At 40.4% G+C, this 16090-nt stretch overlaps 3 protein-coding genes across 16 annotated transcripts in view; 1 reads left to right on the top strand and 2 right to left on the bottom strand.

Annotated features, from left to right (window-relative positions):
- The first annotated feature begins 205 nt into the window (after positions 1 to 205).
- cdx1a (caudal type homeobox 1a) lies at positions 206 to 3852 on the top strand. Its single transcript, XM_046405424.1, has 3 exons — positions 206 to 826; positions 1977 to 2125; positions 2766 to 3852. Exons 1-3 carry the CDS (start codon positions 487 to 489, stop codon positions 2946 to 2948), a joined length of 672 nt encoding a protein of 223 aa, XP_046261380.1. The 5' UTR covers positions 206 to 486; the 3' UTR covers positions 2949 to 3852.
- A 1151-nt stretch (positions 3853 to 5003) lies between these two features.
- The window catches only part of LOC124067792, a 35668-nt gene continuing 24581 nt past the window's right edge, over positions 5004 to 16090 (bottom strand). For 7 of the 13 annotated variants that reach the window (XM_046405403.1, XM_046405401.1, XM_046405411.1 and 4 more), the window contains 2 exons: positions 7466 to 7579; positions 5552 to 7201 (listed from right to left, as the gene is read on the bottom strand). In XM_046405403.1, coding sequence (XP_046261359.1) covers positions 7014 to 7201; positions 7466 to 7579 — 302 coding nt within the window. In that variant the 3' untranslated portion in view covers positions 5552 to 7013. Of the gene's footprint in view, positions 7202 to 7465; positions 7580 to 10584; positions 12270 to 16090 lie in introns of those variants that run through there. The other 6 variants (XM_046405405.1, XM_046405404.1, XM_046405413.1 and 3 more) reach the window with 3 other exon arrangements.
- Positions 12263 to 15690, bottom strand: LOC124067796 (hemicentin-1-like). 2 transcript variants are annotated; one of them, XM_046405421.1, is made up of 7 exons: positions 15504 to 15690; positions 14958 to 15203; positions 14445 to 14702; positions 14237 to 14359; positions 13367 to 13687; positions 12929 to 13186; positions 12263 to 12670 (listed from the first exon to the last, which is right to left on the bottom strand). In XM_046405421.1, exons 1-7 carry the CDS (start codon positions 15550 to 15552, stop codon positions 12480 to 12482), a joined length of 1446 nt encoding a protein of 481 aa, XP_046261377.1. In that variant the 5' UTR covers positions 15553 to 15690; the 3' UTR covers positions 12263 to 12479. The 2 variants fall into 2 exon arrangements, with proteins under 2 accessions (XP_046261377.1, XP_046261376.1); XM_046405420.1 differs by having other exon boundaries at positions 14883 to 15203; positions 15504 to 15660.

The following is a 16090-nucleotide window of genomic DNA, read 5'->3' as shown; positions in this document are numbered from 1 at the left end:
TTTGCTGTGAGTGTTTTAAATTTTCACTTTTTGTAAAGGGGAAACTAAATAAGGAACTCAATATTGACAACTGTGCTACATACCTAGTATTTGTTTTTGCTTAGGTTTGCTTTGAATGAAATTTTAATAAACTTCTAGCACGTGCTGTTCACATCTTACATGAGGGTCTTCATCAAAATATTCCAACCTGACTGGGTAAATCGGGGTCAATGCTCTCACGTCGCACACACCAGCACGCTGGTGGTTCTCAGGTAAATGTGACGTCATACGATACTTTTGAACTCCCTGGCAGTAAATCCATAAAGGTGTGTAGCCTCGTCTTAACGGCTCAGGTAGTCCTAATAAGCCTGGACCTTAGACTGAAGTGAAAACAGAACGCCAGAGCCTGCTGGGTATAAACAAGGAGGCCTAACATGCGCGAAACGGTCTGAGTCATCGAGGTCTACCTGAGTCACCCAAATTTACCTGTCGGGCCAGGACACCGGTATGTTCAACTCACAGCCGGCCAGACACCCGGCTCAGACGCTGTCACTGAACAGTCAGTACATTCCGCCTTCGTATGACTTCTCCGGCTACCATCACTTCCCGGGAATCGGTGACCCGTCGACAAGTGCCTGGAACCCGGTCTATTCCCGGGAGGAGTATCCGTACAGCTTGCCGGGGTCAAGCCCCAGTGCCGGACAGGTCAACTTCTCCTCCCCGGAGCTGAGCTGTACACCCACCGCCACTGGAGGGGGATCGTTCACCCCGTACAACTTTATCTCCGGACAGGATCCCTTCAGCTCCAGGAGGAGACCGCATGAACCCGTCAAATCTCCCGTTTTAGGTGGGTCATACATACTACCATAGGTCACCCTGTAGGCGTATTATGTGTACTGACTAAACACTGTAGACTATTGATAAATGCTAAATAATCCATGTTGAGAGATTTAAGCGCTTGATAAGATCACTGCTGAAAACTCTTGTATGAAGTTGTTTGAACACACATGTTCTGGTGTGATCTTCAGACTGATCACAAACCAGACCATTATTACCAATACCTTCAACTGACAGGAAAAGTGCCATCTACTCAACACTGAGCCTGTGATTAAGGATGCTCAACTAACATTAATTTTTATTAGTCCTTCGTGTAGTCACAAACTAAATCCCCAGCAGCCGAGTGGTTGTAGAAGACACAGATGTGGTAAAAACTTGGACAATTTTCTTGGACAATTTCAGCATGTGCACACAGTAAAGTCATACTGACTGCACACACACACATTTGTCAATCTTTTCACCTCTCTCTCACCACCCTTCCGCCAGAATGTTGTGAGATGTCAATGCAAAGCTAACAGTGGAGTCGGAAAAGTCTGCAGAAATGTTAACTCCCCACCCTTTCTGTCCACTGGGTGGGTGCAAAAGGGTGACAAACTGTCTAGATAACACAGGCACTACAGGAAGTCTGCAAACGTCAGACCGACTCTGCTCTGAAGGCCTAAAGCCTCACTTATGCTAGTGTGTGTGCGCGTTGTTCTGCCTCAATCGATGCTGTCACACAGTCAAGATTTGAGATCAATAACTCTGACTCACCTTTTCCTAAGTGTGTGTGTGTGTGTGTGTGTGTGTGTGTTCATGTGTGTCAATGAATAGCTACCTGTGTAAACACCTATGTAAACGCCTCCCACAGCGATAAGGAGGACCACTGATGCAATGCCATGGGGACTCTTTGCATTAGTTATGGTTAGCGTGATTAATAGAGTTGATGAGGCTTTAAGTGGCGCCTGAACTTGAACATGGCACCAGCCGTCTTCACATCTGTTTGGTCACGGCTCACAGTGCACGTGACTCACCAACATTATCATCATTCTTGCTTGTGTTACTGGGAGGATAACACACCCGTTCACTGACTTATTCACCAAGTCTGTCAATCATCAAAACTTGAAACTATTGTCTTACTGAATCTGGGGGCTTTTTTTTTGTGTGTGTGTGTGATTCAGGAGGGAAGACTCGCACGAAGGACAAGTACAGGGTGGTGTACACTGACCACCAAAGGCTGGAGCTGGAGAAGGAGTTTCAGCAAAACAGCTACATCACCATGAGGAGGAAGACCGAGCTGTCTTTAGCACTGGGCCTCTCTGAGAGACAGGTGAGAAAGCTGAAGTTAGAGATAGAGAGGTTGCGGCAAATTAGTGAGTGTCATAGAGGATGTAGAATAGGGCAGAAAAAAAATTCTAAACATTGGGGAAGTTGCAGCTTCCTTTTCATCTTTCAGCTACCGAGGTGCTCATCTTTCTGTCTGAGACAGACAGACAGACCCCCCCCCCCCTTTTGTTTCTGTTTTTATGTTTGTGTGAGGTGGCAGTGGAAAATAAAATATAAGTATTGTTATTATCGGTCCATGTCATTGCTTGGTCCTGTGTTCTTAACATCACGGTTGAATGGATAAATTTGTGTAACCTCATGTACTAGTACAGCATGACCCATAACGTTGTGTGGCCAGGCGAAACATTGTGCTTTAAGTGTTAATAGTGCAGCAAAGTATTTCTGAAAAGGAAGGAAATTACTGAGATAAAACATTAGTAAATGCAGCAGCGCAAGTTCACACGAACACGCATGTATCATCACAGTTCATCCCCTGAAGATAACAAACTAGATCATAAGAGATCGAATCAGATCAGCTGCATCATTTCCTGTTTCCATTTAGTAACTGATGAGAGTCCTCAGCTAATACACACGCATGTTTTTATGTTGATGTCTCTTGTTTGCGTTCATCATCTCCATTTCAGGTAAAGATCTGGTTTCAGAACAGACGTGCCAAAGAGAGAAAAATAACCAGAAAGAAGCTGCAGCATTCTCAGCAAGCCTCCACCACTACACCTACACCACCAGTGCTCGGTGGAACCACTGACACCCACATCAGCCCCAGCACCAGCAACATCTTGTCTGACAAGATATCAGAGGAATACTAGATGGATTTCATAGGCAAGACTGATACGGAATAAAATATGTACATAGTGTTTTCTGAGTTTACCACAGTGAATAATGAATACACCAATGAATAATGAAACTGATTCACGTGAACATGATGTTGTAATGCTGCACATTCTGCCTTTCGCAATGACAAGCACTTCACGCCTGACGCACTGATCATTTCTAGCGGGCATCTGCCAGTTCCAGGACTTTAATGTGTTAATATGGTTTTAAAGACAAAAAAATCACTGGGTAACATATCGCCTGTAAAACTTACATGTCCTCTTCAAGAAATGTTTGTTAAAGCCACAGTGAAAAACCAGTTTCACAAGTTCGTTTTTCTTTAACACAAAGGATGTTGAAATCTGCCTGACTTTTGGTTTATGTCTTGTGGTTGATTTTGAGACAGCAGATGTCCATGTGTAGTCAAATGTCATTTAAATTTATCAGAAATGGGGGGGGGCAGGGGGGTAACATAATACGTGGGAACGTAATTTTTCACATTTATACTTAAAATATGTGTTCATTTTATGTATTTATTTCTTCTTTTTTTTAAGCAAATGTGTTTAAAATGACAGTGGAATAAGATGATCAGCGCTTAGCCACATCCTGAAGAAAACAGCTGCCTCATGAATCATAACATTTATAGTCAATGTAACACTAAAACCATACATTTTAAGTTGGAAAAAAGTCTCCCCTTTTTTTCTGTTCGTTTCAGACTCATGGACCGTATGTTTGAAATGTTTCTGTGTGTCAAATTTGTCACTGTACATGTAACAAATGTTAACATGCCGTCTTTCCTTCCTTTTTGTCAGCCACAAAAGAGGAAGAAAAAGTAGAAACTGTAAATTTAGTCCTGACCAGAGTCAGCAAGACATTTCAAAATAAACCAGTCTACCAATACCTTTGTGCAATTTTGGCATTTACGAAGCACTGCGTGCAGTGAAAGAATTTCCCCATTTTCTCTAGTTCAGATAGAACTTCCTATTGTTTCGCTGGTCATTAAACATGTTTTTACTTCATGTCATATGAAAAGCATAGTTTATTATTATTTTATATTATTATTATTATTTATAGTTTGCATTTTGTGTTCATCAGTACTTACCACAGTCACCAGATCTAGGTCTGTCTGCTTTCACAATCTTCTGAAATGTTTCCACAGGAAAAGCTTCTTGTAGCAACAGTATGAATCTGTTTTGTGATGTAATTCACTAGAGTTGAAGTCTAAAATAATATCGGCCACACTGCAGGATTTTAAAGCACTGATTCAATCCCTGGCTTTTGACAGAGCCGTATAGACACCTTTGTATCTCCCAACACTGCATTTCTTTACATTCACACTTTCACATAGTAAACAGCTGTTCAGATCCTGAAATGCTTAATCAAGCTTCAGCTATTTCCAGTTCAATGTTTGGAGCTGTTTTTTTCTCTTGGTAATTGGTTGGCAGTTCTTTTAATATCAATCATAAGTCAACCTAAACCTGACTTGCCCAAGGATTGAAGAATTGGCACCACATGGAAGCTGTGCCTTTATAGTTAAATATCTTTGGCGTGGCCGGGTAACATCACATGAACCTGTCATGATAATCACCTGGTTTTTATGAGGAAAAAATAAATGTTTAATTGAGAGGTGCAACAGTCAAATCTCTTTGGATTTCATAGACCAACGGCTGACAAACAGATACCCACGCAAACTAGCGCGGTGAAGTAGTGCTAACTGACTGAACAGAAGGCAAAGAAAGGATACTGGATTTATTACAGTTCCTCTATTGTCAGTTATTTCATCAGTAGATTGTGTCAGTCATAAGTTCAACTGCATTTCAACAAGTGGGCCCAGCAAAGAAAGGGATGTCAGATGGTTGTTTAAGGACACTGCAACTATCACAAACCCATAAATGCCAGTTTTATGGCCCTGTGAATCAACTGAATGACAGTCCATAGTAACCTTTAATCTCATGCTATCAAACCAAACCAATCACGCAACCTCTGCCACTGGTTAAACTCAGAGCAAGTATGATACTAAAACTGTCTCCTTAAAACTCAGAAAAACTCACTGATAATAGATGTTTTTTACTGAAAGCAGAAGTTACACAGCAATTAAAACAAATAAAATCAAGACCAAGTGATACCAGAATGAGTTTGCATAACTAACTAAAAACCAAAAGTTATTTTATACAAAGATGTTTCAGAGGATAGTGATGAGTCAAGAACATAAAGGTGTCCTCGCCCCGCGGGTCACTTCATTACCCTAACAAGTCCACGACCAAACCAAAAGGTTGTTAGCAGATGCAACATGCGACAAATTATTTCTCCAAGATGTTCGCTGTGAGTTGCATTGTGCATTACCCTGCGTTTAAGAGCTCGAACAAGTAGTTTGATGCGAGAGATTTTACTGCCTGAACTCATGTCTTTATCACTGAGCTATTTTTATGTCTGCCCTCACTATATATACTGTTGCATCCTGTGCGTCCTAAGCTGTACAGCGGTGACTCCGGTGGATATTGCAGTGTGATTGACATACTACAAAATAAAATGTAAATGAGATAAAATGTGAGAGTTTGCAGTTTTATGAGATGAGAAGAGAGAGAATTGTGCTGAGGAGTTCAGACTCAAACTTTTTTATTTGTCACATGCTCAAACAATAAAACCTTTGAATCTTGAATGTGTGCAGGAGTTACTGTTTAACGTACGTAAATTCTCATCCTGCCTTTGAATATGTTCTGCATTTTCACCAGGCTCAACGCTAACGATATAGATTATTACATATTGCTGTACTTGATCTAGTCAAGTAATCCAATTCAATTCTAAACAAACTGACTAATTATGAACCTAGCTGATTAGAAACAGCTTAGCAGCACTGTGTTCAACTGACTTTCTTTTTAGCAGAAATAATTATCATAAATACCCACAGTGTAAACTACTTAGTCCTCAGGTCACTGAATTTGAAAGAGGAACACCTGTCATAGGAAATGCATCTAACCATATATAGAAAACCTGATGGTGTTAAAAGATAAGCACACATCACACTCAAAATCTAAGAGGCTCTCCACCTCTTGTATAAGAACGCTGTATTTGTCTGTCTCAGTTCCCCCTCGTTAATGTAAGAGAAACGAAGGAAGAGAAGAAGCCACTGTTTCGAAAGATATCGCTCTTTCCCTGCAAATTCACACTCAACTCACACTCATCTCAGATGCATATGCAAATACAGTTGCTACATGTCATATCTAACTCCATTAGATATGACAAGACTGTATGTTAGTTGTGCCTTCAGCTACTGAAAAAGACTAATTCCCCCTCTACCCTTTATGTAAGAATAAGCTGGCTTACTAAAAGTGAACAGCAAGCAAATTGTTGACACCACGTAATTCTTAAGTCTTAAAAAGCACACCAGTACACCACGTAACTGATGAATCAATTCTGTTTCTGCTGAAAGACAAAAAGCAGAAGTCTGTTCCATCATGGAAACAAATTCTTGCTAAGTTGGATAGTTGAGAAGCTAAGTTGAGAAACAAGACATTTCTCAATCAACTTATTTTCGGAAAATAAGTAAAATAAATAAGGGCTAAGGAAGACTACTTGGCTGGATATGAGATAAATTCCCACACCCTGCATCACACCTTTAATAAACCTACCAATGCAAGAGCAAACTGGTAATAAAATAAAAACACTGTAAAAATATTGATATTCTTACGTATTGTTATTATTATTATTATTGCAAGTTTACCATACTAAGCAATTAAATAAAAGTAAATATGCTCATAACTGAGAAACAAGTAAAAACAACAAGGTACAACATAAACTGAAAATAAAAAGAAATGGTAAAAATTGTGTTAAAAATTACAATCATTATAATAATTTTCTTAAGAAAATGCCAAATGGTCTGCAAAAACAAGTCTGTAAAACCCAGCCACACTGTGACTGAAACGATGAAGCTGCTCCGTTGATGTTCAGTCATCAATAATAATGATAATATTAGAGTAAAGAGTCCCGATGGCTTGTGTTTTTCCCAGTGGAAAACAGTCCGTCTGCCTTCAGTGGCGCAGTAGAACACTGGCCACTCCAGATCACTTGCCTTTACGAACCATGGCGTACACACACTCATCTCTTGGCGGTGGATCGGTCTGCCGAGGCTGCTCTGAAAACTTGATTTGGCCGTACTCCACCTGCGCCTCGGCCTTTTGCTGCCTCTGCCTCACTGGCTGCTGCACGATCTTCACATCAGCGTACGTTAACTCTTGCTCATCGTCTTCTGCTGCCGAATAAGAATTAGCACAATCATATGTTATGTAATAACGAGATATACTTGGTGATTGTACAAAGGATTACAAAAGGAATATTTTGACATTTTGGGGGAAATACGGATATGTGCTTTACTGCTGAGAAGATCAGTCTTCTCATCTAAACCCTGGCAAGAAAGTGTATTACCCAAAATGTCAAACTATTCATTTAATGTATAAATTGATAAAAAAAAGAATCTGAATGTCATGAGGGGTCAGACAGAAGTTTTGTTCAGTACCTTTAGGTTTGTTGTTTCGCTTTTTCTTATGAACATACATGACAGCCACTCCAGCCACGAGGAGGATTACCAGTGCAGAGAGTATGCCAACCATCGGATACAAATATTCTGTTTCTGCATGAAAAGACACAAAAGACACACAGATCTGTAAGCGAGCAAACATCACAGGTTTCTATGATGACAGACAAACACAAAAGGGGAAATGAGTTTTATTGAATCCATTGCAGTTAATTAATTTTCACTTACTAATGTACCACGGGACATCTGAGTTGGGGGTAGTAGTTTGACTGGAAGACGTGATATTAGTAGAGGGTGTAATTGACACATGGGTCTCCTTACCCTCAGTAGAAGTGGGAGAGGTTGATGTTGTTGTTGGCTCAACACACAGACTGTTATTGGCTTCAAAAACCCACTGTGATATGTGTGTGCCATTGGGTAAGCTGCAGTTAATGAATATGAAGCCTATAGGAAAGAAACACATCACTGACTGACCTACAGTCAATCGTCAGGATCACAACCATCAGACTGTTTTCATTTTCTCACTCACCACAGGTGGATATGCTCTCTTCTTTTGAGACACGACTGACGTGATTCTCGACTGAGCAGACCAGTTGTCCTGAGACGTCTTGTTTCAGAGTGATGATGTTGGTCTCATTATTTCCAGAAAAGAGCTGAGCATCTGTCAGTGTGTGTCCATTCAGAGTCCAGCTGTACTGAGGACTGTCCCCTCCCTCAGAGGAGCAGGACACCCTCAGCTCTCCCTGGGACAGACACTTAGTGTCCAGCAGGACAGAGGACACAGGAGCTGAAAGACACACACTCAGGTGACTTTATATTTAAAGAAATCTTGATTATTCTGTACAGTCTCTAATGCAGAACACATGCAGATACAGACACATGTAGAACATGAGATATGTGTAGTTCAGCAACAGAACATGTCTATCAATGTTATTAAATTCCCCAGAAGACAGAGACAGTCATTTACCTTGAATGGTCAACTGTAAAGTCCGCAACTCTGATTGTTTTCCATTTGAATCAAAGATTACAAGAGTATATTCACCATCATCAGTCCTGCTCAGGTTGTTGATTTGAAATGTTCTGTTACTGGGAGTAAACACAGATCGATTTGCTATCCTATTGTGCAGAGACCTATTCTGACCCCCACCAAGTACTGTTCCTGTTTTATCTGACCATTGGTATCTAACTATATCTGAGGTGCTGTCCATCAGCTGGAGGACCACAGTTCCTCCCAAAGCTCCATAACACTGAGCTCCATTCTGTCTGCCATCACAGGAGGTTTCAACACCTGCACAATGGAAAACACACAGTTTTGATCCATGAATGTGTACAACTTTCTATTTCATCTCGACAAACTGACATGAAGCATAATAAATCGAGATAATCTGATGGATTCATCTGCAGAAATTCATATTTGCTATTTTTACTGCAATTTCACATTGATGTGGGAGGAAGTGATATCAAGATTTACTGTTGCTCACAGAAATAAAAACAAAAGCTGCAGAACCTTGAAAAGATAAAATACTAATTTGCCCAATTATTTTATGTTAATTGATAGATACAATATCTTCAGAACAACCGGTGTTTTCCAACCTGTAGAATTTGATCTGCATTAGTTTTCGCTGAGGTTAATGTCTGTACTTGAGACTGTACTCTAAACTAAAAGCTGCACAAAAAGTTAGAGCTGCAAAGCACTTAATTCACAAAATATCAAATCCAAAAATCAATATGTGTTATTGGTGTTGTACGTGAAACAGCTCACCTTGGGAGACTCTGAGCAGCATAAACAACAGTCCAACCACAGCCTTCATGTCTCCTCAGTGTTCAGCCTCTGCTGGCCTCTCGAGCACATCCAACAGCAAACACACACATCCTACGCTGAGCAGCCTGAAATATGTCAAGAGGGGAGGCTGTGCGAAAACTTTAGAGCGCTGTTGGTGTATTCATCTTTTTATAGGTGGACAGGAAAAAAAGGAAGTGATGTCAGTTTCACTTCCCTTTTGGACCAGACCAAAAGCACCATATGGGTGTGATGGACAGAGTGGAAGAGAGGGAAACAGTTTCTTCTTTTTACTGAAAGAGGATTTGAGACTGGCAGCAGACATTTTTTTAAGAGGCACATCTTCACATTAAGACTCGTCTCCTCATCTCACCATTTCTGAAAATATAATCATACAACACATCATATTTCTGACTTTCAACACGTTACATTTAATGAAAATTTACATCTTGGGATGCTGTCTCAATGTCTGTCTCAAACTGCCTCTGACCAAAGAGCATGTTGAGCACATAATGATTATTTCCACACATCAGTCTGTATTTTAAATTGTGTTTTAGACACTGAAGTCTTCAAATATGAAAAAAAAAAGTTTTAAGTTACAAATGTGTGTAAAATGACACAAAAGTCATCTTGAATTTTGTATGTTGGATTTACACAACTGATGATAATTTTCAGTTCAAATATAAAGCTGCACGTTTTAGATAAGCAGAGAGGGCACTAGAGGGCAAACTGTTAAATGCTTGAAAATGCACAAATTTAAGGATTAGAATCCACTAAAACAAAATCAAGACAAATTAATCAATGTAGTGAACATGAATTTAAGTTTTTATCATGTAATTTTGGGTGCTTTTTATTCCACTATGATACCTTTATGTAATGTCAACATCTGCATATGGCAGTATGTACACGTTGACACTATGTAGAATATATTATACAGCTGCAGACTTCATGCCTTTGTGGCCTTGTAGCCGACGGACTGAAAAAGCAAGAGGTTTGAGGCAAAGGCTGGGTGCAGAGCAACCAGGTGTTTATTTCATCCACAAAGAAGACATAACAGCAGATCAACAGACAAACACTGTGGACCACAGACAGCATATGATCCTGACAGCAGCTCTTCTTACTGAATATAGTCTGCCATTGATTCAGACTTCAGCCGCTACAAAGCACAGGGAAATTTCAAGATTCAAGATTCAAGACTCTTTATTGTCATTATGCAAGCATAACGAAATTTTGTGCAGATTCTCGGCTTAAAAACACACTAATAAATAGTCAGCAGAAAATTAAAATTGCACACTTAAGAAAAAATATAAAAATATAAAATACAAAATACAAAATACAAATATGCCCCTCCCCAAACATCAAACATTACAACAATATTAAAACAGATTAAAATACATACCCCCTATTTTTATCACCCAGAGCCGGCATGTTCTAAATTTATATTATATGGTACAATAAAGTGACAGAAACCTGGAAAGAAAACATAAACTACACTGTCTCCCCCTCCAATATTAGCCATATGGTATCTCCCAGAACCTTAAATTGGCATTTAGTTTTCCTGGGGACTCTTTTAGCCTGAACACCCTGGAAAGAAGACAACAGGTGAGTGACCTTGCGTGCAATATGGCACATTTAAGACATCATTGTGGAAGAGGTAATATTGTGAAGACCACATGTTTAATTAGCCACATTAAGTTTGTGTTGTCTCATCTTTGTAGATTAGAGCTCCATTGTACCCCAACTGAGAAGCACCTACCACACCCTGAAAACAAACACTGTTAATATGCACCACAATTACAATAAAACATTTCATGCTTCTATTTCCTGTCTCATGTCTTCCACATTCTGTCCAAACTACCAATACCACAAAATGAGAAGAAATGCTAGGAGCACAAGTAATGAGGAGGACCTTCACTACAGGCCTTTATATGTTGCTTCAGGAATACTTAGGACCTTTGCAATATTCAAAATGTTGCTGCACTTTATTCTTTTCACATCAATAAGATACAGTCAGAAGATGATTGGTTTGTCTTTTGGCAGAAATATCGACTGAAAAACGTAACAATATGACATCAAAAGAAGCTAAAATGTGTAGGCAACTACGTCATCAGAGTCTGAATTTCTGTATTTATCCTCAATGGGGAAATTCCTTAAATGCATTGTGTCGATGCCCAACAATAGTCTGAAGGGCAAGATTGTTTGCACTGTTCCTCTTTTGAAGCTCATCTGGATAATTCCTCATGTCTTCATCTCATTAGTCTGTAGCCTTTCACTGGCCACTGCTGATCAAAGGCAAATGCCCTGAAATATTAAAAAACAAATACACATGAAATGAATTGTGACTTGCTATGAGCAAGTACATTTTACATTCAGCATCTAGTGAGATGCTGTATATGACCGTATTTTCTTCATCAGTCTTCTTCCAGACGTGTTCTCAACAGTTTTACTGAATACAAAATTATCTATAAACAGTAACTCCTCCTTGAACCACTAGAGGGCAGCCTCACACCAATGCCTCAACTGACTGATGGCACAGAACGGATTTATTCACAGGTTTTGAGTTTCTAACATAAGAAAGTAGCTAACTTAAAGCTCGCTATTCCATATTTTTATTTAATTATTATTCTTTGTAGACATAAAAACATTATTTACATAATTCAGTCCTTCCTGACTGAAAACACTTAAATCATTTATGTGATTTGTTATGGTATGAGCAGTTACAGTTTGGACACAAGATTAAAAACATGATTTGAATGTAACATCACCATTTCTGGAGCCTATCCCAGCTGACAACGGGTGAGAGGCGGGTTCACCCTGGACTGGTCGCCAGTCAATCGCAGGGCTGACACATAAAGACAGACAACTACACACACTCTCATCTAGGATCAAATGTAGAGTCACCAATCAACCTAATGTGCATGTTTCTGGAAATGTGGGAGAAAGCCCACTGAGGCACAGGGACAACATGCAAACTCCACACAGAAGGTCTCAGACCAGGATTCAAACCTTGAAACTTCAACAGTGGTAACCACAGCACCAGTGTGCTGCCCTCCAGTGATACAAATGCAGAAAATACTGAGTCGTTTTAAAGGAAAGGCATTCATAGTGCGTGAATTTTGAGAACTTCCACATCTAAAACCAACTCTCACATCCACAAAAACACACAGCCAATCACAGCGGGTTGAGAAGCGACACTGAGGCACTGGATTCAGAAAGTTAAAGTTCAGATGCAGAACGTTTCATTTCAACCATCATAACAGAGTTCTCTTGATGTTCCACCTCTGGGAGGACGGCAGAGCCTTCAGCCATTTTGAGTTTCTTCTTCTTCCAAGCAAAATAGATGGCGATCCCAATGAATATGAGAATCACCACAGCTGCTCGCAAACCATAGATGAGCAGAGTGCGAGCTGGTCAGATAAAGAGAAGCAAAAATCACATGTCAAGTTATTGCTGTGACACTTACTTAAACATGATGGGTCATTTCTGCTGGAACAAGCAAAAGTTTGATTGGTGTGTGTGTGATGTGACTGGAGGGATTTATGGACACTTTGGTGTCACTGTCTTTACGCATAGTCGAGGTCTCTGTTTCTATGGTCATGCTGAGGTGGGCTTAACTGGTCTGAATGATAAATGTGGGCCAAAACTGTTTTCATTTTCTCACTCACCACAGGTGGATATGCTCTCTTCTTTTGAGACACGACTGATGTGATTCTCGACTGAGCAGACCAGTTGTCCTGAGACGCCTTGTTTCAGAGTGATGATGTTGGTCTCATTATTTCCAGAAAAGAGCTGAGCATCTGTCAGTGTGTGTCCATTCAGAGTCCAGCTGTATTGAGGACTGTCCCCTCCCTCAGAGGAGCAGGACACCCTCAGCTCTCCCTGGGACAGACACTCAGTGTCCAGCAGGACAGAGGACACAGGAGCTGAAAGACACACACTCAGGTGACTTTATATTTAAAGAAATCTTGATTATTCTGTACAGTCTCTAATGCAGAACACATGCAGATACAGACACATGTAGAACATGAAATATGTGTAGTTCAGCAACAGAACATGTCTATCAATGTTATTAAATTCCCCAGAAGACAGAGACAGTCATTTACCTTGAATGGTCAACTGTAAAGTCCACTTCTCTGATTGTTTTCCATTTGAATCAAAGATTGTAAGAGTATATTCACCATCATCAGTCCTGCTCAGGTTGTTGATCCGAAATGTTCCGTTACTGGGAGTAAACACAGATCGTTTTGCTATCCTATTACGCAGAGACCTATTCTGACCCCCAACAAGTACTGATCCTGTTTTATCTGACCAGTGGAATCTAACTATATTTGAGGCGCTGTCCATCAGCTGGAGGACCACAGTTCCTCCCAAAGCTCCATAACACTGAGCTCCATTCTGTCTGCCATCACAGGAGGTTTCAACACCTGCACAATGGAAAACACACAGTTTTGATCCATTAATGTGTACAACTTTCTATTTCATCTCAACAAACTGACATGAAGAATAATAAATCAAGATAATCTGATGGATTCATCTGCAGAAATTCATATTTGCTATTTTTACTGCATTTTCGCATTGATGTGGGGGGAAGTGATATCAAGATTTACTGTTGCTCACAGAAATAAAAGTGAAAGTTGTAGAACCTTGAAAAATTTGGTGATCCCAATTAATATGAGAATCACCACAGCTGCTCGCAAACCACAGATGAGCAGGGTGTGAGCTGGTCAGATAAAGAGATGCAAAAATCACATGTCAGGTTATTGCTGTGGCACTTAATTAAACATGATGGGTCATTTCTGCTGGAACAAGCAACAATTTGTTGGTGTGTGTCTGTGTGATGTGATTGGAGGGTTTCATGGACACTTTGGTGTCACTATGTTTACACATAGTCGAGGCCTCTGTTTCTGTGATCACGGTGAGGGCTGAGGTGGGTTTAACTGGTCTGAATGATAAATGTGGACTCGTCTCCTTACCCTCAGTAGAAGTGGGAGAGGTTGATGTTGTTGTTGGCTCGACACACAGACTGTTATTGGCTTCAAACACCCACTGTGATATGTATGTCCCATTGGGTAAGGTGCAGGCAATGAATATGAAGCCTGTAGGAAAGAAACACATCACTGACTGACCTACAGTCAATCGTCAGGATCACAACCATCAGACTGTTTTCATTTTCTCACTCACCACAGGTGGATATGCTCTCTTCTTTTGAGACACGACTGACGTGATTCTCGACTGAGCAGACCAGTTGTCCTGAGACGCCTTGTTTCAGAGTGATGATGTTGGTCTCATTATTTCCAGAAAAGAGCTGAGCATCTGTCAGTGTGTGTCCATTCAGAGTCCAGCTGTACTGAGGACTGTCCCCTCCCTCAGAGGAGCAGGACACCCTCAGCTCTCCCTGGGACAGACACTCAGTGTCCAGCAGGACAGAGGACACAGGAGCTGAAAGACACACACTCAGGTGACTTTATATTTAAAGAAATCTTGATTATTCTGTACAGTCTCTAATGCAGAACACATGCAGATACAGACACATGTAGAACATGAGATATGTGTAGTTCAGCAACAGAACATGTCTATCAATGTTATTAAATTCCCCAGAAGACAGAGACAGTCATTTACCTTGAATGGTCAACTGTAAAGTCCGCCTCTCTGATTGTTTTCCATTTGAATCAAAGATTGTAAGAGTATATTCACCATCATCAGTCCTGCTCAGGTTGTTGATCCGAAATGTTCCGTTACTGGCAGTAAACACAGATCGCTTTTCTATCCTATTATACAGAGACCTATTCTGACCCCCATGAAGTACTGTTGCTGTTTTATCTGACCATTGGTATTTAAATATATTTGAGGCGCTGTCCATCAGCTGGAGGACCACAGTTCCTCCCAAAGCTCCATAACACTGAGCTCCATTCTGTCTGCCATCACAGGAGGTTTCAACACCTGCACAATGGAAATAAAGCAAAATATTGAGAACAACATGACAAAAACATTAACATCAACGGGGCTCGATCTAAGTATCACTGCATGAATCAAGTCCTATTGTTGACTTCTAAATATTTTTCAAACATTTAAAATTCCACCAAATCAAACTTTCAGGTTGTTCTAGCATCATAGATCTTTGGCAGTCAGCTCTAAGTTGAAAATCAAATTTAATTGTGTTTAATTTGGTGTCATGATTCTGTTGGACATTTCATGCCATAGTTGCATAAAACGTGTCTTAAACAAAGTTGAATAGCTCACCGTGAGTGACTCTGAGTAACATCAGCAGCAGTCCAATCACAGCTTCCATGTCTCCTCTGTTGACCCAGTCAGCAGCGTCCAGACAAACCTCTTAATGTTATTCAGCAAGCACACAGGCACATCTGACACTGAGCGGACTGAAATGTCTTCTTTTAGTGATCAGTTTGACACATAAGGTGTGAAACGCTTTGACGTTTTGAGGAAGGAGCATGAAGAGGAAGCAAATTTCTCAAACCACAATGACAGAAACCATCTTTGGGAAAAAAAACTTATCTGACATGTAGTTTGAGTTTTAGTTTGGTCAAAGTCTCCTCTGTTAACACAGAGAAGGGGATGACTTGTACTGGTGCCAAACACCAGGGGGCGCTCAAGATGTTTCCTCTTCACTTTCAGGAAGCAATCATGTCATCCATCTTTATATCCAGTCAGTGAATGAAACAAAGAAACTTTTGGTCTGTCTTTACATATACCGTATTTTCTGGACTATAAGCAGCTACTTTTTTCCCCACGCCTTCAACTCTGCGGCCTAAACAACGATGCAGCTAATCTACAGATTTTTACCGGCTAATGAACACGGAAGACACTAG

The sequence above is a fragment of the Scatophagus argus genome, chromosome 12 (genome assembly GCF_020382885.2).
Source record: "Scatophagus argus isolate fScaArg1 chromosome 12, fScaArg1.pri, whole genome shotgun sequence".
NCBI classification, from domain to species: Eukaryota; Metazoa; Chordata; class Actinopteri; family Scatophagidae; genus Scatophagus; species Scatophagus argus.
Note: the sequence above shows the minus strand (reverse complement) of the source record. Positions and strands in the feature narration are given on the sequence as shown.